This window comes from Tetrao urogallus (genome assembly GCF_951394365.1).
Source record: "Tetrao urogallus genome assembly, chromosome: 3".
Taxonomy (NCBI): domain Eukaryota; kingdom Metazoa; phylum Chordata; class Aves; order Galliformes; family Phasianidae; genus Tetrao; species Tetrao urogallus.
In genome coordinates, this window is record NC_136815.1 from 92,921,014 (window position 1) to 92,944,298 (window position 23,285).

The 23,285-nt window shown below is 42.4% G+C and overlaps 1 protein-coding gene across 1 annotated transcript in view; it reads left to right on the forward strand.

The window, feature by feature from the left end:
* The window catches only part of CNTNAP2 (contactin associated protein 2), a gene marked incomplete at both ends in the record, with an annotated part of 665,714 nt that overhangs the window by 632,770 nt on the left and 9,659 nt on the right, over nucleotides 1–23,285 (forward strand). The window contains one exon of the mRNA XM_079533370.1: nucleotides 18,998–19,228. Within this exon, the coding sequence (XP_079389496.1) occupies nucleotides 18,998–19,228 (231 nt within the window). The remainder of the gene's footprint in view (nucleotides 1–18,997; nucleotides 19,229–23,285) is intronic.

Genomic DNA, 23,285 nt, shown 5'->3' on the forward strand with positions numbered 1-23,285 from the left:
GCCATCCTCTTTTCATGGATGTTATTAGCACGCATGTTGGGAAATTCACATTTAAGATCATGTTATTTTGAGTTGTTCTCAAACATAGGCTCACCAGTGATGTATTTTCAAACAGTGTTCCTTTCCTACTTTATATCTCAAGCTGTTGTCAGCACCATGTAGCCAGAAATTAATAATCCTGTCAAGCAAATTGTCTCCCAAGAGTGTAATTATAAGTGAGAATTTTCCATTCCCTTTGCATCTCAGATTCAGAGTTTACAAATACAGGCATTTAAAAATTTATACCGGCAGTGTCTTTTTCTAACAAATTATTATTTTACAATTCCAAGAGGTGGAATAAATATCCTGCTTAGAGCTCTGTTGCTCTGCAGCTGAGCTCCTTCCAGACCCTAACTCATTTAAATTTATTCCAAGTATCTCTAAATTACAGACTGCCTTGCCGACACAACAGACATTTCAGCTTTCTGTTAATTTCTTGGTGACTTCAATACCTACAGCTGAACTGCTGCTTGAACACGTTGCCTATTGCCTCTGCCAGAATTATTTAAAATAACCCCTCAACAGATGCCTTATTTCCTGTTTTTTGTTGTTCGTCTGTTTTAAGCATTAATATGAGCAGTGCCATGCATTGCTTGTGGACATTGAGGAAACTCACTTTGAGTCTAAGGATACATGATTTTTTTGTCAAATACTCAGTAAGACCAGGACGTGGAGTGCCTGTGCAGAATAGTTATCCATTTTTTACATTAAACCTCACTTCCTTCAGAACAGTGAAAGATAATAGACCTCAGTCACATTATGAAGCAGTAATATAAAGAAATCGTTGCTCTACAAATACAAAGAAAAGGAATTACTGCTTTTCTTCTGGAATTCGTCTAAAACATTCTGTCTAAACTGTCCCAGAGAAGGTAACAGTGGCTATTCCCATAGCAGTAATAGCTGGCTGATTCAGCAGGGACCACAGGAAATCTTTGCTGTTCTATGCAATATAGAACTCTACAGGATGCAGATGGGGAAGTGAAACTGTGCACAGAAGTGCTCTAGATATTGCACCACATTAGGTGGATGGAAGTGTTACATAAGGTCCTGCTGATCTATTACTTGACCTCTCGAAACGCAGCTGGTAGGCCTTCCAGTCTGAAAGTCTGGCCCCATGTTACCTCCATCTGAGTTCCTCCAACAGCAATTATTCCCATTACAGTAATTAGGTCCCAGCACGTTTCTGGTAAAGTGCTAAATTTGTTGGCATTACTTGTTCACGTCTGGCTCCTTCTTGCTGGAGGACAAGCCAGACAGGCCCATAAAATTTTCTGTCCTCTGGCCAGTAGATTCCTTTGGCTTAGCAGTACTTTTGGTGTGTGAAAGCGCTGGCAGCCTCTTTCTTTCCCCCAGAGCTGCAAGCACAAGCAGCAATGAAATGGGGGCTGATGTCAACAGTCAAGGCAAGTCACCCCATGGAATGCAGCCCGCTCTTCTGGCTTATGCCAGTCCCCAAACTCTGTCTGTCTGCCCTCTGCCCTATCAGCCTCCTGTCCAGCACAGCAAACCTCTCCCATTTGTCAGCACAGCTGATGGTGTGAAATCAAGGCAAGGAAGGCAGCAGTGCAGTCAGAGGAGCGAGAAACAAGGTAGTTTTCAGTCTGAGGTGGAAGAAGAGGGGACCCCACAGTCTCTGTGCAAACTGATGGGTTCTGTGTTGGTAACAGGTGGCTATAATCCTTCCTTTAGGTCCTTTACCATTTTCCAGTGCTCTGAAGCTTGTGAATTTCCATTCTGTCATCCTCAAATGGAGGACAAAATTCCTCAAATGGAGGAAGTTTTGTCAGTAGTTTCAACCTTTTAAAGCCATTCTATTCAGATTCTTATTTGGCTTTCCCCATCGTTTTGTTAATGAAGTATTTGATCTATGCCTTTCAAAACCCATCAAACACCAGAACAATTCTAGCACTGAACAGGTCACTTTATCCCTGAGAGCGGCTGCTCACCAGTTCCAGCCCTGGATGTTGAGAGGCACGTCCTACGAAGATAATTTACAAGCTTTAATGTTCTTTAGTGCTAGAATGGTTCTGCTGATAGAAATACAAATGCGACTGGGCTGGCCCACGTCATTACCCGTCTCTGGGAGCTTCGGGCTGCCTGGCAGCTACTCAGAAAGGCTGGCGGTTTCTGCCTACGAGCCCCGCAGCTCCCAAGCCGCTCTCACGCCTTCTGAACAGCAGGCATTCCGAGGCCCCGGCAGCCAGTCACCCATCGCGGAGCATCGACGCGGGAGCCGCAGCCCGCCAAGCCGCGGCCGCACGCCAGCCTCCGGCGCCACCCCCGGCCTCCGCCCGGCTCCTTCGCGGAATCCAGTCCGCGTATTCCCTCCTCCGTCCCTCGCGCTGCGCTCCGCGTTTTCTGCCCGCCCTTCACCTGCCGCCCGGCGCCGCGCGGTGCCGCAGGGCTGCGTGTAAGACGCGGACCGGCTCGGAGGCGCGGCGCGGAGCTGCACGGCGCGGCGGGGCGGCTGCAGGTAACCTACACGGGGCAGCGCTGGGTACGGCCGGGTTCCTGTGTGATGAATTGGTGCCGGGCCTCTGCCTGGAGGCTCAGCAGGGCAGGGGCCAGGAATCCGCCCACGACAGTCGGCTCGATGCGAGAAGCGCCAGCGTGCGTCTGCCGCCCGAACAAAGCTGCCGTGCGTGCATCCACATTCCAGCTTGAGGTTATTTCTCTTTAGTTTTCCTCCTTTACCTGCTCAATCTCTGCATGGGGTTCAATTTCAATGGGGCTGAGGGGAAAGAGAGGCATTTCGAGGGGAAGGACGGATCTGATGGAGATCACCTTCGGAGGCTGATGCTTCGACCCACCTGTAAGTTGTTTATTGTTTGGGGTTTTCTTCCAAGCTGGTTATTAAAGAGGCACGTTAATAAGCGGTCTGTTGGACACGTCTGTTTCCTGACGCAACTGACGTGAAGCTGAATGTTTGAAGCCTAATTGAATATAAGACTTAAGAAAGAAGCAAATTGTTCTATCTGTTGTCAGCATAGCATCTTAAACTAACTTAATGCATTGTTTTAATATATCTCTGTAGCAAAGCAAGCATTATGAGAGGCTATAATCCTAATCTTACTTATTATTATTATCTTTAATACAGTTCTATCAAAGGTTTCACTTTTCCTCTAACTAAATCCTTTAGGTTTGAGATTAAAAAATACCTGAAGATCAGTTTCAGTGTTTGGGTGGGAGCACTTGCAGCAGCTTGCTAGCAAAGCCATGGTACTGCAAATAACACTGTGCCAGCACAGTTCCTGATGAGACGCTTGTCTGGATGTAATAATAACAATAAAGTACGTTGGCTGAGGCACAGATTGCCTTAGGCCAGCTGGAAGTGTAGAGTTTACTCCATCGTATGAGGTAGAAACGTGGTTGCAAAGTTAATGCTTGTGTGTTATCGGCGCCTGTTCTTCCATCATCCTACCACACAGCCTTTTTTGTCAAAATGTCTATGCCACCTATTGTCATTAACTCTCAAGTGAGGCTGCTGATGAGTATATATCATAGAAAGTCCAAAATATGCATACTGAGGGTGTCTAATGTAATATTCTACATCAGATCTAAAAAGCAATAAGGTTAAACCATACATGTTATATCTGAGATTGGCAGGACTGGGACAGGAAGTGTTCTTCCTTACTTTCATGGAGAGGAATTTGTTGGCTGGCAATTTTCCACCGACACTATCAAAGCACATCTATTTCTCTCATCCCTGATGTATTTTATAGAACTGGGGAAAAACACAAGCGTGGTGCAAGACTTTTGACATTTCATTCTCTACGGACTCGTGGGTCCCCCTGCCCAGAGTAAGGGAGGATCTTCTGCCCAGCTCTGACACTGTAACTGGAATGCCTGAAGGCTGAAATCTCACCTGACCTTCTGAGCTGCCAAACACAGTGGTGATCTTGAGGGGTGGAGGTCTGCTGTGCTTTCTGCAATGCGAGAAGTTGAGATGTCCAATAAACTGAGTCGCAGCCTTATAATGAACTGAAAGAGGTCATTTGTCACAGAGTGAGTATTGCAACGGTGGAACCAAGTGCCATGAGATGTCATGGAGACCAAAACGTTAATGGCTTCCAAAAACACTGGGTGCGTTCATGGAAGACGATTTTGCCAGTAACTGGAAATAAAATGCCAGGTGCAGCCTTCATCTCTGCACTGTTTGAGGCTTATGTTTATGGAAATCCAGAAGGTTGTGCTGGGAGGATCATCATACCTGTTCCATCCTGTTGTACAGCTCCTGGATCATCCAATGTCAATGACCTTTTATTACAAGACAATTAATTAGGTATCTCACTGGTCTGATTTAACGTGGCTGTGACATTTTTGTGATAATTTGACATTGCACACTGAATAGCAACAGTTTTCAGGAGTGAATTTATTGCATAAAAGTGTGCTTCAGCAGAGGAAACACAACCCATTTCATGTGTGGATAAATATAACAAAGAAAAGAAGCAAGAGCTTTTCTTACATAAACCCCATCACTCACTTTGAGACATAATAGAGGCTGTTCAAATATGACTTACTCAGCTTCAAATTGTGTGGCATACAGTTCTAGAAAAAATGCATATAAGAAAAAAAAAAAGTTCATTTTTTTCTACACTGTCTAAAAGTGTGTTTCCAATTGTTAAAATAAATGGTGCCTTTCAGTAGTACGCACAGATTTTTACTGTTTGTACAAAAGAAGGATGTTCTGATCCAGGAAAAAGAATAGATTCGAAATGAGAAAGTAAAACAAACAGAATCAAACTTGGGAAGAAAAAGGATCTGCTAAGGTCCAGTATTCATGTCCTTGATGGCATCTTGCTTTTCATTTTCTTGCCAATCCATGCTTTGATTACTAAAACAAATTTCCACAACTGAGAAAGATCGTTGCTTGTCCATGATGTACAAGTGTGGTTACCCCCTGAAAAATATGTCATCGCTGAAAAAACTTTATTTGTGTCCTACATTGCATCGAAATCCAACATTGTAGGTGCAATAGCCACAGATTTCTATTAAATAAATAAGAAAAAATTGTGTGGGACAGATGAAGAGGTTTTCACTCGGCGATACTGGAGTCCACGACTAATAGAGTTTATGTGATTTCTTGACAAAAAGATTGCAGAGCTTTATATTTTTTGATGTTTTTATTTTTGTTTTGTTTTTTTAAATCTTAAAGAAAACAGCAAGTTAATATAAGGCATACATGGTAAAGGAATGCAAACCATCTTATTTAAAGGTCTTGTTTGAGTTTTAGATGCACACCATGAATCTTCTCCAGATGGTTATTCTTGCTTTCTCTCCATCTACAAACAGAATAATGAGATAAAAAAGGGAGGCAGAAGGTGAGAGGAGAAATTTCAGCCTGCCTACACTTCGATGACGCTGCATTTTTATAAAGACATTTGGAGCTGATTACACAGAAGACTAAGTGTAGTCTGAGGACATTTATGAAAGTCATACAAGGGTACCACTGAAACTACATAGTAAAGATCAGATTGAAATTAGAGTGTTTTATTATAATTTTAACAAACACACAAGATTTTTTGGCCAAAAATGTAGATGCACGTTACTTTTGACTCCACATTGCAAGAATCTAATTCGATTATTTGTTTATTTTCTGCCTTGAGAGGAATTTGCTGAGTTATGATACATCTTGCCTCCATAAGACATAAAAGCACACTTAGAGAAACTATGTGAATGAAACTTCGTATTTCTTTTGCATTCTAATGCCACCTCAATGTATTTATGTTACATTCTCCTCTAATGTTGTGAAAGATGCTGTCTGTATAATTCATTTTGAGCTTTGATTGGAATGAATTTTTAAATGTGCTGAAATACTTTGTCCCGGCCAGTTTTGAGGATCGTTTTTTTTTTCTCAAATCAAACATATTTTTAATATTGATATAAAAAATGATGAAGATTACTCACTTTTTCAGGGATTTTTTTGTTTTGGTTTGGTTTTATTGCTTTTATTAAGAAGCTTCTCAGCTATGTAATTGCTTCTTCCCTATCATCCACTTCCACATGCTATTTAGAGCCTGTCTGCTGAGAAATGTAGATGTTATTGTTGAGAATGGAAAACACCTAGTCTGGTCCTCTCTGCTGCTTTCCACCCATGATCCCACTGCTCCTGCATCACGTGGAGAGCATAGAGGATGAGGTAGGAAAAAAACAAGAAACAATCATTGATCTTGAAGCTAACCATGAGATCCTTTGTCAGCAGTTTTACCTTGGGAACTGCTGATTTCTGCATCTTGGGTTAAATGTATTCTGAGCACTTTGCTTGTCAGTCAAATGATTTCCATTATCCCTCAGCAGGGTTTGCAGTTGAAATGTGTGGTACAGCCTGGCTGAACGATGTCTGTGTTCCATTCTGTCATTTCAGGCTATAGTCTAGGTAATATGTGTCCAAGCTTTTGGCTTGACTGGACCGCATTTTAATGAATAGAAATTGTCTTGGGCCCTATATATGTAAGTCACTCCAGAAGTAATGCCTCCTATTTATTTCCAAGGAAACAACCACAGATACAAAGAGCACAGTATCACTATTTGATAGAGAAAATTCTTAGCTACAAAACACTATTTTTTGACACAGTCATCACCATTAGCTATGCATTTTCAACAGCAGTGAGCAAGAGCCTGCATGCCACACTCATAAAAATCTGGCCTACAGTCTCCACTGCTGAAAAATACCACCTAGCAGTTTACAGTGCTCACAGTTACTATTTGGTCTCAATAACAATTAAGAAAGCATCGGTGAATGTCAGTGGGTGCAATTTTTTCCACATGGAGGAATTCAATGACACGACTTGGTCATGACAGACAAGGTCAGATTTTTTAGTTGAGTAGCTGATTGCAACTCTATACTTGAAACTTTTTAGGTTGTGTACTTATATCACCTGAAAATGATCTCATGGATATAAATTGATGGGGTACTTATTGATTGATTGATTGATTTTTTCAGTCCAAGGTGTGGAGTGTGGTTGACACACCCAAGTGATGGGATGCTATCTGGAGAGACCGAGACAGGCTTGATCAGTGAGCCCAGGAGACCCTCATGGGGTTCAACAAATCAAAGTGCCAGGTCTTGCACCTGGATTGAGACAACCCTCACTACCAGTACAAGCTGGGGGATGAAAGGGTTGAGAACAGCCCTGCCAAAAAGGACTTGGGGGTACTGGTGGATGGGAAGCTGGACATGAGCCAGCAAAGTGCCCTCATAGCCCAGAAAGCCAACCATATCCTGAGCTTCTTCAAAAGAAGCAAGGCCAGCAGGTCAAGGGAGGTGATCCTGCTCCTCTGTTCTGTGCTGGTGAGGCCTCACCTGGAGCACTGTGTCTGGATGAGGAGTCCTCATTTCAGGAGAGGCAGTAGGCCTATAGGAGTGCATCCAGAGGAGGGCCACAAAAATGATCCGAGGGATGGGACACGTTCCCTGTGAGGACGGGCTGAGAGAGCTGGGGCTGTTCAGCTTGGAGAAGAGAAGTCTCCAGGGGAACCTGTGAGTGGCCTTTCTGTATTTGGAGGGGACGTACTCTCTAGCAGAGTCTGTGGTGATAGGCAAAAGGGTTTCAGACTTAAAGGGGAAAGATTTAGGTTGGTTATAAGGAAAAAGTCTCCTACAGTGTGGATGGTGAGGCACTAGAACAGGTTGCCCAGAGATGTTTTGGAAGCCCTGTCCCTGGAGACTTTCAAGGCCAGGCTGGTCCAGGCTCTGAACACCTGATCAAGCTGTGGATGTCCCTGTTGATTGCAACAGAGTTGGACTCGATGACCTTTAAACTGTCCCTTTAAACTCTTAGGATTCTTTAATTTATCACTCTGTTTTCAAATTCCTTTATCAAAACGGAAAGCACGGCTGTGTGTTCTTCACTGTTCAGAGCCCTGTGTTTAGCCAGTGTATCAAAATGCATGCAATTATTTGTCATCGCTTGAGTCAGCACTGCACAGAATTGCCCTTCCCATGGTTTCTGTCCACATGTTGCTAACAGTGCACTGACTGTTTGGCTGTTGCTGAGCAGTCGGCGCGTGGCCGGGGCTGCTCCGTGGGGAAGAGCTGCCTTTAAATCACAGACAGCGGGTGGGATGCATTGCGAGCTCGGACATGTTTGGTCTAGGTGAATGCCTATTGCTTTTAGCTGTCCATACAAACAAAACTCCTGCTTTAAACAACGGTCTAAGCTTTTTGCCTCCCGTACCAGAGGAAAATAATTAGATATCCAAATGAGAAATAAAATGTTGCGCAAATGCATGCAGTGACTATATGTGGCATTGGTTGTGAAGTGTAATGTATGGAGAGGTCCCTTTTCCCCTGGAACCGCTATGGGCTTTGGTCTCACTGATACAGAGAGCCCTCTGACCTCCTGTTGGGGTTGTGACCCCAGCTGAACACTTCTCAGATCTCTCTGGAGAGTAAACATTTGACAGTGTCATTCTTCGGCTTCGCAGTGGCCTCTAGAAATGTGAAATATCTTCTCTTTTGCCATGATTTTCCATTGTTCCATTGCCCTTGGGAGGGTTTTATGTTTTAATAATAGAAATGTACAATACAAACTGTACCTCTGTCAGTGACATTTTGGAAGCCATGAGAAGTTTGTGGGATGTTTTAAAAAAAATGTATTTTCACATTTAAAAACATTGCTTTCTTTACTTAGATTTCAAAGTATCTTAAGGGACACATACTGCCATCCCAATTAGAGGGTAGGGGGCATGCTCTATGCCCTGCTAAGAGAGGAGGAGAATCTGAGGTGAGTATCTGAAGTGGCTGAGTTAAGGTTACACAGTAGGTCAGCAGCAGTTCTTCCCTTGAAAGTGATGCTCTGGGCTGGCCTTAATGTTGTGGGATTTTTGACAATGCAAATACAAAGACCTTGCAGGATCAGTTCGTTCTTTATTTTTATTTAATTATTTGTTTCACTAAAAGGCAGTGAACATAACAGCTGTTGGCTCCACAGGGAATTATAAAATGGAAAACTGCAGGAAATCAAAGTATGCAATCTTGGAACATTCAATAGCTAATATAGGTACAGAATAGCAGGGAAAAGTGCAACTTGTTCTCAAAACATCTTTCTTAGTGGCAATACAAAATCGTTCTTCTGTCAAATAATGTCTTGGTTGTCTTGGTTTTATTAGGAGTGCTTTTTTTTTTTTTTTTTTTTTAATTGAAGAACTGCAGGCCAGTGTCAGTCTTAATTATTTCTGTAATAATTAAACTTTGGTTGGCATATGTTTCAAATTAGTTATTTACAGTGCAGTTTCATTGTGCAGTGACCTTAAAGGCATGGCTCTGTTTTGGAGCTGCTCCAGGGTCGTCCAGCAGCACAGCTCCCCACCCTGCTTTCCCCCCTCTGATGTTACGTGGCTTTTTGCTTGGTTCAATCATTTTAAGCGCATGCTCAAAGCATCAGGAACATTTTTGAAGGAAATGGCTTTAGTTTCACCACTAACAGTGGAGCTGCTATTGCAACTGTAGCTCACTCTGAGCTGTTACAGTCTTCAAAAGTAGTTTTTCTCTTGCTTGAGCCATGGATAAGACCATTTCTTAAGTGTCAGGACAGCAAATGAATACACTGAATATGCTTATATATATTATATTATATTATATTATATTATATTATATTATATTATATTATATTATATTATATTATATTATATTTATTGTATTGTATTATATTATAATATTATAAATGAATATGCTTTTTGCACAAAGCTATTGGCTGGGACAGTTGGCAGAATCCCTCATGCGCTGCAAATAATGTCTTCTCCATATTTCAAATAGTGATCAGTGAGTTTGTCAGTGCAGGCACAAACTGTCTGAAGAAAATTGCTCTTCACAATCTAAAAAGGATGGGCATCCAGGTACCCACTAGAAAAAGCATGTTTGCTTTGTGGGATTTGGAATTTGTGTAGGAGTAGGTGGTAGTGATGTGCATTCAGGTCCTACGAAGCTCAGGTCCCTGCTTTCAGGGTTGTTCACCCTTTTGCTGCTGGCAGCATCCCTGTAACAAGTCCTCTGTAATGAAGCACCTTCTCTCGCATGCAGAGAGCAGCAGGCACTCTTTCAAATAATGGCCAAAAATAATGTTCCTAGTGTTTTGTACTTGATTTACATCAACTACTAAGTTCTGAACAATAAGCTGAAATTACAAAGGAGGTATAAGGATAAGTCTTTACGGCAGTTCAGTTTGGTGCCTATCCTGTAATTTTACATCAGCTACGGCTCCGTTAAGCATCAATCTGGGAGTGTAGCTTCTTTTCTTAATACTGTGGATGTTCAGCATAGCTGATACCATGCTTAGCATCTACACATGTAGTGCCAGTATTTCTTCATACATACTGCTGATCTTAAGACAGAAGATGTGGGCAAGCAGCTTGGGCTTCACAGTGAAGCATGTTCATTAGAAGAGTTAGGTGAAGTGTCAGAATGCAGTTATCCTTTATCTGGCATTGTCTGCCTTGATGGGTGCACTGTAGTTGCACTTCTTTCTCCCTGCTTCGGTCTTGTGGACATGTGACAGCCCAGACTGACTGTGTACTGCATGGGCTTTGAGCTGATTTATTTAATCTCTTCATGCTTATTAAACTGTGTGAGTCCTCAAGTACCAGCCTGTGCTAGGGTTCGATGGTGCCCCGAATAGCTGAAGTTAGGCATTAAATCCTCAAATAAGAGAAAATGTTTTATCAACCTCAGTACACTGTGACTACATTCAGCTCAGTTCAGCGGAGCTTAAACTGCATTCTGTCATGTGTGGGAATGTGTGCTGTGACACAGTAACACAGAGGTGCTTGAGATGCCAACGGTGCTCTGTGAGCAGTGGGTAACATAACCACGTGTCTTTCTGCCTGCAGGGAGCAAGAGAACTCCAGATTCTTTACTGTAGATAAGATTGACCCCAAAAGAATTGTTACACTGTTGTGTCACTGTGTTGTGTTTTTTTTGGGAAGGGGGTTGGGGGGGATCTACGTACCTTTTTTTCCCCTATAGAAGATAATTTTGTTCTCTTCTAGGTTCATAGAATAATTTCAATTTGTGGGTACTCATTAATGGTGCCTTGTGTCACCAGCATGCTCAAAAATAGATCTTTTTTACAACTTTTCATCTAGATGGGTAAGATCTCCTTCAGTAGTAGCACATAATTTTCAGCAGAGAAACAATATTATATTTTCATCATCACCTTGCCCAGTGGTATTTGCAAGGCTTTCAACTTGCCAAGTGAAATTGGACAGTAGTATTCTATTCTATAAAGCCATAATTCCCAGTGCAAAGAAAGCTTGAAATCCATCCTACCCTTACTTCAGTGGGTGGTCCTTGCCATTTTTTGATCATTTTATTTTTCCCCAAAACGTCATTTACAGAAGGTTTCTTTTCCTAAGTGGGCAGAGTTCAAGCTCCAGTAGTGAATTGGTGGCTAGGTGAATTTGTGTATCTAGTGAATGGGAAAGCGAAGGATTTATATGAGATCGATCCTCCAAGATTTCCTCCCATATAATCAGGCTTTCTACAGCTACAAACAGCAGCCATTGCCTGCCATGCACCAGTCGGGTTTCTAATCCATTCCTGTCTGAAACTGGTACAATTATATTCTACCTTACAATTTTATTTATCAGCTACCGTCCCTTTCTTTGTATGAGTGAAAGTTTCCTTACAATGAAGATCAACACTATTTGTGTCTTGAGGTATTTTTCTTTCCATTCAAAACACCATGAGACTTCCCTCTATGATGCCATTTATTCAGTTTTGTCCAGCCTTTATGCTAATGTCTATTAATTCACCAGAGTTTTTCAGCATTAAGAGTTCCCACTGAAGGAGATCTTTGCCTGACTTTGGTATCAGTAGTCAGCTAGTAATGCTAGTGAGATTTGGTGATTTCCCAAAGCCTCGCATTAATTTTAGGAGCAAATTATTTTCTGACCCCACGACTCCTGTAGTGCAAAGTAGTACTATTCGAATTTTGGCCCTCATATTGCTATCAACAAAAAAGCAAAATTATACTTAACAGAAAAACTGGTAGTGCTTGTGGAAACAAATTCCTGTCAAACTCCATATTACTTATCCACTCACTTTACCCAATCAATGATAGTCCTGGTATGCAAAACTTGGATGGGTTCATTCATGCCCATGCCCATATCTGTCGACTCCAGGCAGCATACTCCTTCAGCAACACTCAGTGTCCTCCATGTTCCCTTTCTTGGCATCCTCTTCGCCTTCCCCAGAGGCTAGGGGCTCAGGATCGCTACTTGGACAATTTCAAGTGAATGTTAATAGTAGACCTCCATTCTCTTTCACCTTTGAGGTGCAGCTATCTGGACCTGTGCAGGTTTAATACAAGTGTGGTGGACCCATCCACGTTCCACAGTTTTCACCGCAGTCTCTGCAGCACATGGGAGTGGATTGTGGTTCTTTCCAGTCTTTCACAAGGATCCAGTTTCCAAGTTGGATATTATACACTGCAGAGTCCAAGAGTAAAGCTTGTGCTAGTTGAGCCTCTGGTGAGATTTCTTCACAGAGTCCTCGGCTCCTCCATTACCATCTTTCTTGCTCTGATTATCAGAGCAAGAGGGGAGATTCTCTCATATATCTGGTGTGAGACTGAGACACAAGCTCGGTCAAATGTCGTCCAAACAGTTTATTATTAATTAAAGTGATGGGGAAAGGAAAGTCTGGTGATTATTACAAATTAGGGCAATGGGGAAGGGAAGGCAGGCCATAGGAGAGGTAGGGAAAGATCAAGAATTATGTAAAGCGGGGATAGTCACCTCCAAGGATCCAGCAGGGTCCTACTGTGCTCTGTTCTGATGGTCCAAGGCCAGTGCAGGAGTAAGGGTTTAGGGGGAGGTTGCAGCAGAATAGCCAGCCTTAGGCAGCAAGCAGGTAAATGGAAAGCAACTGACAAATCCAGGAGAAACAGGCAGGTCTCAGGGAGCTGGTGCAGGAAAATCAGGCAGCAAGCAAGTATCATGCCACAAGGCATCTGATATTGGGCACACCGTTCCTTGGTTGTAGGTGCCTTTTTTTATTCTCTTATTCCACCAGTGCAGCATTCCTGGGCACTAGAGTCACGTGCAGCACCTGTGGGCATGCAGATCCTCTGGATGGTTATCTCCCTCAAGATGTGCCCATAAAAGGCTGCTCATCAGCCATTTAGCAGCTGCATATCTCTGGCAGTTGCTTATTCTCTCTTTGCCCCTGCCCTGCAAGTCTTCAGACAAAAGATTTCTTGGGCTTGTCCAAGACTGTCTTGAACTTGTCCAACACTTGCCTGGATTTCTCCAACTGTTGAAGTTGTCCAACAGCAAGCTTTGAGACAAAGGTGCAGAAATAGTCTCTTACACCTTCCTTTTTCTTTCTTCGTGGACTTCCCAGTCCATCATCCCATCTGTCTCTGGGATGGTCCTGAGAACCCAGTAAATTCCCCAGTGCTGACAAACTCCAGAGTGAGCTGATCAGAAGAAATCGGTGAGGGTGCCTGTCAGCTCACTCAGATGTCTGCCTACACCAGGGGGTGGGCAGATCCCAGATGAGCCCCCAAGCTGTTAGGAAAGTTTCCACTCCAATAAGCTTACTCCATCACCTTTATCGTCGTAAGAGACAGAGGGGAGCTTTATTTATTCAAATAAAGGGAGAGTCCGCTGGGGGATACCTCTGAGGGGTCTCTCAAAGTATTAAGGGACACAGCTCCTCTTTTACCCCTGTACGCCAGTGCTAGTGAACCCTTCCCCTATTCCCCATTGGCTGAGGTACTTGGTATTCATATTCTTCTTGATTCATCTATCAGCCACCCCTCCACTAGGTACCCCTTAATTCCCTGTGTTTATTCATACTTTGTAATCTGGATTCAGAGTTTGTTGTTTTGCCCAACTAGGACTGTATTTGTACCCTCTGAAGGCTATCGCTCTTTGTTCTACACAGCAAACAAGATTCACATGCAGGTGCTAAGCTAGCATTTCCTGCCATGTACCTTCAAGATAAGTTTGCTTAACCAGATCCTTGTGAACTGAAACTCTTCTTCTCAGCTTTTTCTTTATCTTGTTTTGCAGGGACCCCTATCCTTCCTTGTTCTTCCCAAATTTTATTTTGCAAAGACACTTTGTCCTTCTTTTTTCTCCATCAAGTAATTGAGATTAAGTGTACTGTGACTGAATTGTGGCACACAAGATGTAGCAGTATCTGTGATGTTTTTTTAGCACACTCTGCAGTAGTTATGTACATTTTTAAATGGTACTTAATCTGGGTAAGCAGTTGCATAGTTACTATGCGAATGTTCAGTCTTAAGCATTCACATGCTGCAGTGCGCCTCTGTTAGAATGGGTTTGCCTAGATGGCCTCTGCTGTGTAATCATGGCCTTCATCTCATGCCTGTGTGTCATGTTGTCAAGGAAGCAAATGGTTTAGACCAGGTAAAATTGCTGAAAGGCAATTACTGGTATTTTTGGAAGTCTTTCATTACAGAAATACTTGTGGGCAGGGTGCCAACAGATTACTGTATTAGATCTGAAAATAATAATGCTAATGTGGCTAATTGCAAGTAATACTATATGCTATAATATCAATTTTTACAACATTTCACCAGCTTAGAACAGTGGAAGATAGTTGCATTGTCCTTTCAACAGTGTGACTGTCATCTTCTTTTTTATTTTCTCTCTCCTTTCTTACAGGAGAAAAATGAATTTTAGTCATAACAACAAAGGTATATTTCATTATATAATTGGGGCACTCTCCAGAGGTTGGGCTTACGGGAGGCTAAAATAGTCAGGGAGGTGAAGCCAAGAAAACCAACACAGTAACTAGACATGCCAATGAGTTGTGTCAAGCAGGTATTCCCTTTATTACAGCTCTGGGTGAATGGGGGATCTCTCCACCGAGGGAAGCAGCAACTACATATTTAAAGCGTGTACACATTCATTACATACCAAGGACAGAGGCAGAAATTCCAAGAAATAATTAACATACTGTCCCACCCTTTCAGGCGTGTGTTCTAAGAGTGTGGTGGGGGTCTCTGATGGCTATGGGTCAAAGGCTAGCAATTAATCATCCTCATCCAGCCCTTTAAGAGGGGGTAGCACGAACCGGCTCTCACTGGTGTTGTGATGAGCTCTTTTGATGTCTTATCTTCAACAACAGGACATCTATTCTACTTTCTTATCTGTACTTGACAAGTTTCACGGCCTCCACATTTTGCTCTTGTGCTTACATTTTGGAAGCCTCCAGTCCTTCAGCTTTTATCCTCTCAAGCTATGCAAAAGGCTTTTCTCATAACACGGAAAAGCTGTTCTCATGATTCAGAGGCAAAGTATAATGGCCTTCTCATCCAGAATCTAGGAAGAAAACTCTTAACTCCAGTGTGGTGCTAGAAAGTGGCATTCCTTTATTCCTCATGATATGTATCAGGCGACTTGACAAGCAAGTGCACTCTTTCAGAGTTCAGGTTCTACATTTAAACAGTTAAGACATACATATGTAGTACTTGGTACTACATATTCATTCTTTTTTCAAGGATTCATAACTTTCAGTCGTTTTCCCCCAATTTGGGTAATTTCCGTTGCTTATTAGGCCCCAGTGAGCAGCTATTAAAACAATATATGTGGAATCCAAGGAAGATGTCCTTGCACCTACTGGGTGCAAAAGGTACAAGTATTCTATTATGACTCCTGTGCTTCTTGTGAGGCAAAATCATTGAGGCAAAGGATGAAAGTATTCTATTATGTCCCCAGTGCAAAATTATTGAGGAAAACAAGACTATTCACTGAAGTGGAGAAAACCCATCAAAGTAACTTGACCCACCAGTGAGTTATGTCAGGCAGGTCTTCCCTTTATTACAGCTCTGGGTGCAGGGGGGATCACTCCGCCAAGCACGCACACCAAAGGAAGCAGTAGTTGCAGATATAAAGGCTTAGGTCAAGCATATTCATTACACTCTGAGAGAGTCCTAGAATTAGCAGATTGTTCCACCCCTTCTTCAGGCATGCATAGTATGTCTCTGTGGTCCTTTCAGTGGTCTTTGGAGCCCCCCGTGGTGGTTGGAGATGAAGGTCTCGATGTCTTCCTCACACTCAACTCTTAACCTTGTTACAGTTGAGGGCTCAGAACAGATTTTGTCTAGTGGCCAACTTTTCAGTTCTGCATCTTTGCTTGCAAAACAGGGTGAGTTGCTTAGCCACAAAGTTTGTTCTTACAGTGTATATAGTGATCCCACGTCATCACCCAGTAAAGTTGAAATGGAAAGTTTTAGAACTACTACTCATTACTTTTGCTGAACTAATACATTTGTTCTTAAACTCATGTATTAATCCCTATTGCTAAACAAACTGACCCGAAGCAGCCTAACATTAGAGTATCAGTGTGCAGAACCCCAAGGGATGTGCACAGAGGAGTATGTTCACAGAGAACTCAATCCATCTTGTTATGGCATTGATGTGTGAGTTGGTTGTAAGTTACTTGATACGACTTGCACAACTATCATTTGTCTTAAATAAAAATGCAGGTCATCAGTATGGTGTCTTGTCAGGTGCTTTTTGTTTTTTTTTTTCTTCTTTAACTCTTTTACCCTTTTCTTCTTTTTCTTTAACCCTGGAGAAAACAAGGCTGCGGGGTGACCTCATTGCAGCCTTTCAGTACCTAAAGGGAGCCTACAGAGGGGAGGGGAATCAACTCTTGGAAAGGGTAGATAACAGCAGGACAAGGGGAAATGGTTTGAAGTTGAGGGAGGGGAGATTGAGGTCGGACATCAGGGGGAAATTCTTTACCCAGAGAGTGGTGAGGTGCTGGAACAGCTGCCCAGAGAGGTTGTGGATGCCCCATCCATCCCTGGAGGTGTTCAAGGCCAGGTTGGATGGGCCCTGGGCAGCCTGGTTTAGCATTAAACATGGAGGTTGGTGGCCCTGCATGTGGCAGGGGGTTGGAGATTCATGATCCTTGAGGTCCCTTCCCACCCTGGCCATTCTGTGATTTTAGCATCTAGTGTACATCGGTTATTATTCACAGAGTATAGAGAAGAATGGTTCTGAAGCCACTAAATTAGATCAGTCGTAGGTATGGATTTTTGCTCTTGTCATTCAAGATTGTACATGGGAGGCAAATGCTACACAAAGTTCCACTGACTCTATAAAAATATGAATAAAAGATAACCAATAAACAGCTATTGAGAGGTTACCATGTTTACCAAGAATGTTATCTTTTAACTGTTATATTGTAAAGATTATTCAACGTTACAGCCATTCACTGAAAATATCATAAATATTATTCTGAAGTAGGAGATAGTAAATATTGTCATCAGGTGTGAGTCTTTTTTGATAGATGTGGAATGAATTAGGGTGCATGAATTCTGATTTTTGTACAGGTGTTCTCCTAAGTACAGAAAATTTTCTTAACGCCACATTTTTGAAGAATGTGATGTTAATTGTTCAGTCAGGTTACTTTCTTAAGGGATGGTTGGATATGAGACTGACGTGACATACAATTATGTTAATGAATTTCAGCTAGTTTCTAGCCAAGCCTGAGCATGTTTCTGCTTTCCCACATGTGACAGCCAGTGCTCACTGACAATTTGTGAAACATGGCTGTAATATTGATACAAGCTAGATAAGCACCAGCAGAGAGGAGGATGTTCCCAAGTGAGAAGGGAAAAGGCAAATGGAAGAGATAGAACGAATCAATTCTTGTACTAAGGACCACATAAGGAGCTAATGCATCTACTAATTATCAGATTTTGTGACTCAGTTTTTGTCACTTCTTGTACCAATGTTAGGTGTGGCATTAAATGTTTCGTGTTTGTCATTCTAAATTGGTTGCCAAGACTGAAAAGGTACAATTTAAGTCTGTGTGAAAATCAGTAAGTTGCTTTAAATGTGCATAAGATTTGTCTAGTTTCCACCAGCTGTCCAATAATTCATGTGCAATGTGTGAACCACCCCAAAAATTCCAGCTTGAAAATACTCTGGTTTATAGCTTTGGAACTCCTTGTACATATCTATGATGCAAAACCCTTAGTACTTGTAGAAATAGCACTGTTACATATTGCATGGTAGTTTTTAGCATGCATAGTCAGCAGACCTTGTGTCATGTAGGTTATAATTGGGCCTAGTTTGGTTTGAGCTGAGCACAAACTAATCCCAAAGGTTTGAAATGCATTTTCTACTCCCTTTGTCTGGTTTTTATTTTGTTTTATGTTTAGTAGCACAAAAACCTAGATGTGCTTTACTCCCTAGCTCTTCCCCTGGCTTTTATACTAAAAAATATCTTTTGCACTTTTTCTCACTCCTCTCTCAGTAGAACCATCTGTCTCAGGTCTTTTTTTTCTTTTTTTTTATAACATAATCTTGCATTATATGTTGTTTTGTTTTGTTTTGTTTTGTTTTCTAGTAACATCACTCTGTAAACACTTAGCATGACTCCTATCTGAAGAAGTGGCCTTTGAGCAACGTCGGGCTGCTTCATGTTTTCTGTCCTGGTGTACCATGCTATGTTGCTCAACTTGTCATCTGAAATCTGATCTCTGAGATGAAATGGGAGGGGAAAGGAGTGAATTGCAATGGAGTGTGAATGCTCATGGCACAAGTGTGTGCAATGGTTCTGTTGACAAGGTTCTCACCAACCAAGGCAGACTGGGGGGCAAGGACCTGGAGTGAATGAAGAAGATTTGAGGAGGCATTCCAGCCACAGTTATCCCTGTAACTTCTCTTTCATCACCCCTTAGAGAAGAGGGTTTTTTCCTGGTCTTTTGTTTGCTGATGACTCCTTCTCCCCAGCCTTTCATTTTAATAATAGCATACCAAAACCGTGTCTCAACAAGGTTTGAGGATTTCTTGCTTTATTCTGTAACAAAATGGAAAGAAATCTGACAGGGTCTTAAACATTCTTAGTCTCCTGAAACAGAAACTTTGGAACTGAGCTAACTGAGCTCTGGAAACTGAGAGCTACGATCGTGCTTTGCAAAGCAGTGAATTGTTTTGTTATATCTTTTTGTTTCTTGATTTCCTGTAGAAATTGGGAAGATCGACCAAGATATCTATAAATACAACACACCAGGATTCACTGGTTGCCTATCAAGAGTACAGTTCAACCAGATTGCTCCCCTCAAAGCAGCTTTGAGATCTACCAATACCTCCTCTCACGTTCACATTCAAGGAGAACTGGTGGAATCCAACTGTGGAGCATCGCCACTGACGATCCCACCAATGTCGGCTGCAACTGACCCGTGGCACTTAGATTCAGGTAAACTGGGCCTCATTCCATGTTGACTCAGCTGAGCAGTTGAGAGAAAAAAATTATCTTTTTCTTTTTTCTTTTTTCTTACTTCCTTTTTTTTTCTTTTTTCCTTTTGTTGTTGCTTATGTTTTGTTGGCTTTTTTTCACATTTGTGAAGGAACATAATGCTGCTGTGGTAGTACTTTGTAGTGTTGGATATGTAATAAGCAAGACATTGGTAGTATGTGTGGATAAAGCATGGCAGTATTTATTCTGTTGAATTGCTAATAAGTATATTGTAGTCAGCTTCATACAAAAAAAAATGTAATTATAGACATAAATGTATTTAAAAAGTGCTGATTTGTATTCTGAAATGTCTGCTTTTCTTAGGCCATGTTTAATGGGAAATCTTACCAGTCATTACTGTGCTCCTCTTATGCAAAAAATGCTAGAAAGCCAAAACAATTTTCTGATCTCAGCAGTCTTATTCTGCTTTGTGTTTGATGGTCTTTGGAAGAATATATTGTGCCTGACTTAAGAGGATTGGATTTTTTCTTCTTGCTGCCTGGGTGTTAGATATATAGCTTAGGAAAAAAAAAAAAAAGTCAGCTCCTTTTAAATTTGCATTCATGTTTACATTGATACGTGTCATATTTTGGCCTCTGATTTCTGATTCTGATTTCATTTTTTTCTAGTTTCACTGATTTCATTTATTAACATAAATTAGAAACTGTCCTGGCAAGTTGATGGCTTCACAGTGCTATAAAACAGTGAGAGGAAAAACGGGGACTGTAATGGTTTTGGCACCGAATAGTCCTGTTATGTTTGAGAATTCATTTGTCTCTGTCAGTTTTGGTATGCAAGAGAAGCGTGTGCCAAGGTCATACCTTTGTCATTGTTTTTCAAAACCTCAAACAATTCCTTCCAGCCCTTCCTTTTGGCTCTTCTTAAGTAGAAAGGTAGGGCAGAGGTTAGTAAGAAGCAGAAGAGCTTCTTCTGGAGCTGAAGCTCCCAAATACAGATACTTCTTGATCTAAATTCCCTTCATGCCATCAAGCCTTTTTTACCAAGATTTTATTGCATCTCTTCACTGTTCATGACATGCAGTCTCCTATCACAGGATCACAGAATCACAGAATGGCCAGGGTTGGAAAGGATCTCAAAGATCATGAATCTCCAACCCCTCTGCCACATGCAGAGCCACCAACCTCCCCATTTAACACCAGCCCAGCTGCCCAGGGCCCCATCCAACCTGGCCTTGAACACCTCCAGGGATGGACGGGGCATCCACAGCCTCTCTGGGCAGCTGCTCCAGCACCTCACCACTCTCTCTGTAAAGAACTTCCCCCTGACATCCAACCATCCAGGCCCCATCTTTGCAGCCTTCGTTTGGGCACTGATAGCTTTGTGTCCTTTTTACACTGCGACACCCAAAGCTGCACCCAGTGCTCAAGGTAAGGCTGCACCAGTGCAGAACAGAGCAGGGCAAATCACTTCCTTTGATGGCTAGCAATGTTGCACTTGATGCACCCCAGTATATGGTTAGCCTTTCTGGCTGCCTGGGCACACTGTTCAACTTGCTGTCAACCAAGACCCTCTTCAGCAGGGCACCTCGTCACTCTCATAGTAAAGAACTTCCGCCTGACGTCCAACCTAAATCTTCCCTCCCTCAGCTTAAAACCATTTCCCCTTGTCCTGCAGTTATCAACCCTTTCCAAGACTTGATTCCCCTCCTGTCTGTAGGCTCCCTTTAGGTACTGCAGGCTGCAATGAGGTCACCCCACAGCCTTCTTTTCTCCAGGCTGAACAAGTCCAGCTCCCTCAGCCTGTTTTCATAAGGGAGATGCTCCGGCCCTTGACCATCTCTGTGGCCGTTCTCTGGACCCTCTCCAACAGCTCTCTGTCTTGTCCTGGAGGCTCCAGACCTGGACGCAGTGCTGCAGATGGGGCCTCACAAGAGCAGAGCAGAGGGGGACAATCACCTTCCCGTCCCTGCTGGCCTCCCCTCTTCTGATGCAGCCCAGGATACCATTTGCCTTCTGAGCTGCAAGAGCACACTGCTGGCTCATGTTAAGATTTTCATCCATCAAGACTCTCAGGTCCTTCTCTGCAGGGCTGCTCTCAAGCACCGCTCCTTCCAGTCTGGAGGGATGCCCAGGATTCCTGCAGCCCAGGTGCCAAACTCTGCACTTTGCTGTGCTGAACCTCATTAGAATCACCCAGGCCCAGCTTTCCAGCCTCTCGAGGTCCCTCTGAATGGCATCCCTTCCTTCCACTGTGTCAACCACACCACTCAGCTTGGCGTCGTCAGCAAATTGCTGAGGCTGCACTCGATTTCGTCATCGCTGTCATTGATGAAGATGTTACAGAGCACCGGTCCCAAGACAGAGCCCTGGGGGACGCCGCTCGTTACCGGCCTCCTGGACATTGAAGCATCGATGACCACCCTCTGTCTGCAGCCTGTTAACCAATTTCTTATCCATCGAGTGGTCCCCCCATCAAATCCACGTAACGTGTATTGGTTGTTAATTTTTGTTTTATTTTTTAATCTTTTTCCAATAGATAATTTGACTGCAAGCTGACAAAAGACTGGCTGGATTTATGCAACATAGTTGAATGTTTCCTGATAGCTCGTTGGTGTTAAAAGAGGAGGTTCTATTTGTCCTTGCCCTGTGCTACTGTGCTTGGTCTTCTGTTGATTCAGTCTTGCGTAGGAAAGCTTTACTGAATCAATTCTGCTTTGACCAGATAGATTAAAAAATTATAAATTTAATCCTGATTCGTTGCAGTACTCAGTCATGAAGGGTATCAAGGAACATGCAGCATATGTTTGGGGTCCTTCAAGTGGTCTGTTAGCTTTTGCCCAGTAAAAAAATAAAATCTTATTGTAACAACAGATCTGGTGATGAGAAGATTTAGTAAGAACTAAAGCTAGGCATTCCTCCTCCTGTCCTCACCAGTGTTCAGCAACAGTAGAGGGAAAATATTATATTGCTTTAAAGACTCCTAATAAGGAAATACTAGAGAGTGCAACAATTATGGTATAATGTGTGAACGGTGTTTCACAGGCATAGTAGAAAGGATGTTGAGCCATGTGTGAACAATTCCAGATTTCCACTCTGAGTTAAATTTCCTCTTGATACAAAAGAGGAGGTATCACAAGAGCTGATTTAGCAATGTCAAATAAGAACTACTCAGGCTCTGTAAGAGTAACTCTGGTGATCTGACACAGAATCACAGAAGCACAGAATTGTAGGGGTTGGAAGGGACCTCCAGAGATCGAGTCCAACCCTCCTGCCAAAGCAAGTTCTCTACACCAGGGACACCCACCAGACATGGTGGGCTCTGTCTCAGTTTCAGGAAAAATATGTGCTGTAAATTGCATTAACTTAGAAATAGATGATGGTGAGTGATAAATGAAAACATTTGCTAATAGTGTCACAATGCATTAGCAAATCGGCAGTTTGCACTGATTATTTTGTTTGTTGCCCATTCCCCACGAGGAAACTTTTTAACACAAAACATGTGGAAGGAGAAGATCTAAAAATCGATGGTGTGAGTAATAGTTTCTGTTGACTGCGGAGCTGAAATGCTCTTGGTACTCTTATTGTGAATTTATTCCTTCGTTAAACTGAATGAAAGGGCAGAGGCAAAGGTCTCTTTTGAAGCTCACAGGAACACTTCTGGTGTTGAAGCAAAAGATACAGGATGTTCACACTCACTCTGTTGCAAAGAAATGGTTACAAGGAGCATGTGTTTGAAAGCAGCATGTACAGTTTGTCATTTCATTCATATTTTTATCCGTAATTTATATTATTGTGCCATCGGTTTCACTTTAAAATGAACTTAATTAAGTGTTGAGAACAGGTGATTAGCAGTGAAAATGAAAAAGGTATGTGTCTAAATAGAAGAGGTAGCTGTGGAAGTAAAGTAATGATTCCTTCACTCTAAACTGCAATACTGGATCATACCTTGTGCATAGTTAACAAGATGCTAAGCAGGTTCTTCCTGGTGGCTGGCCCACATAGGATGTTTGCCTTAAACTCTTCTGTATAGTTACCACTGTGGGCACCTCCTGTTACTT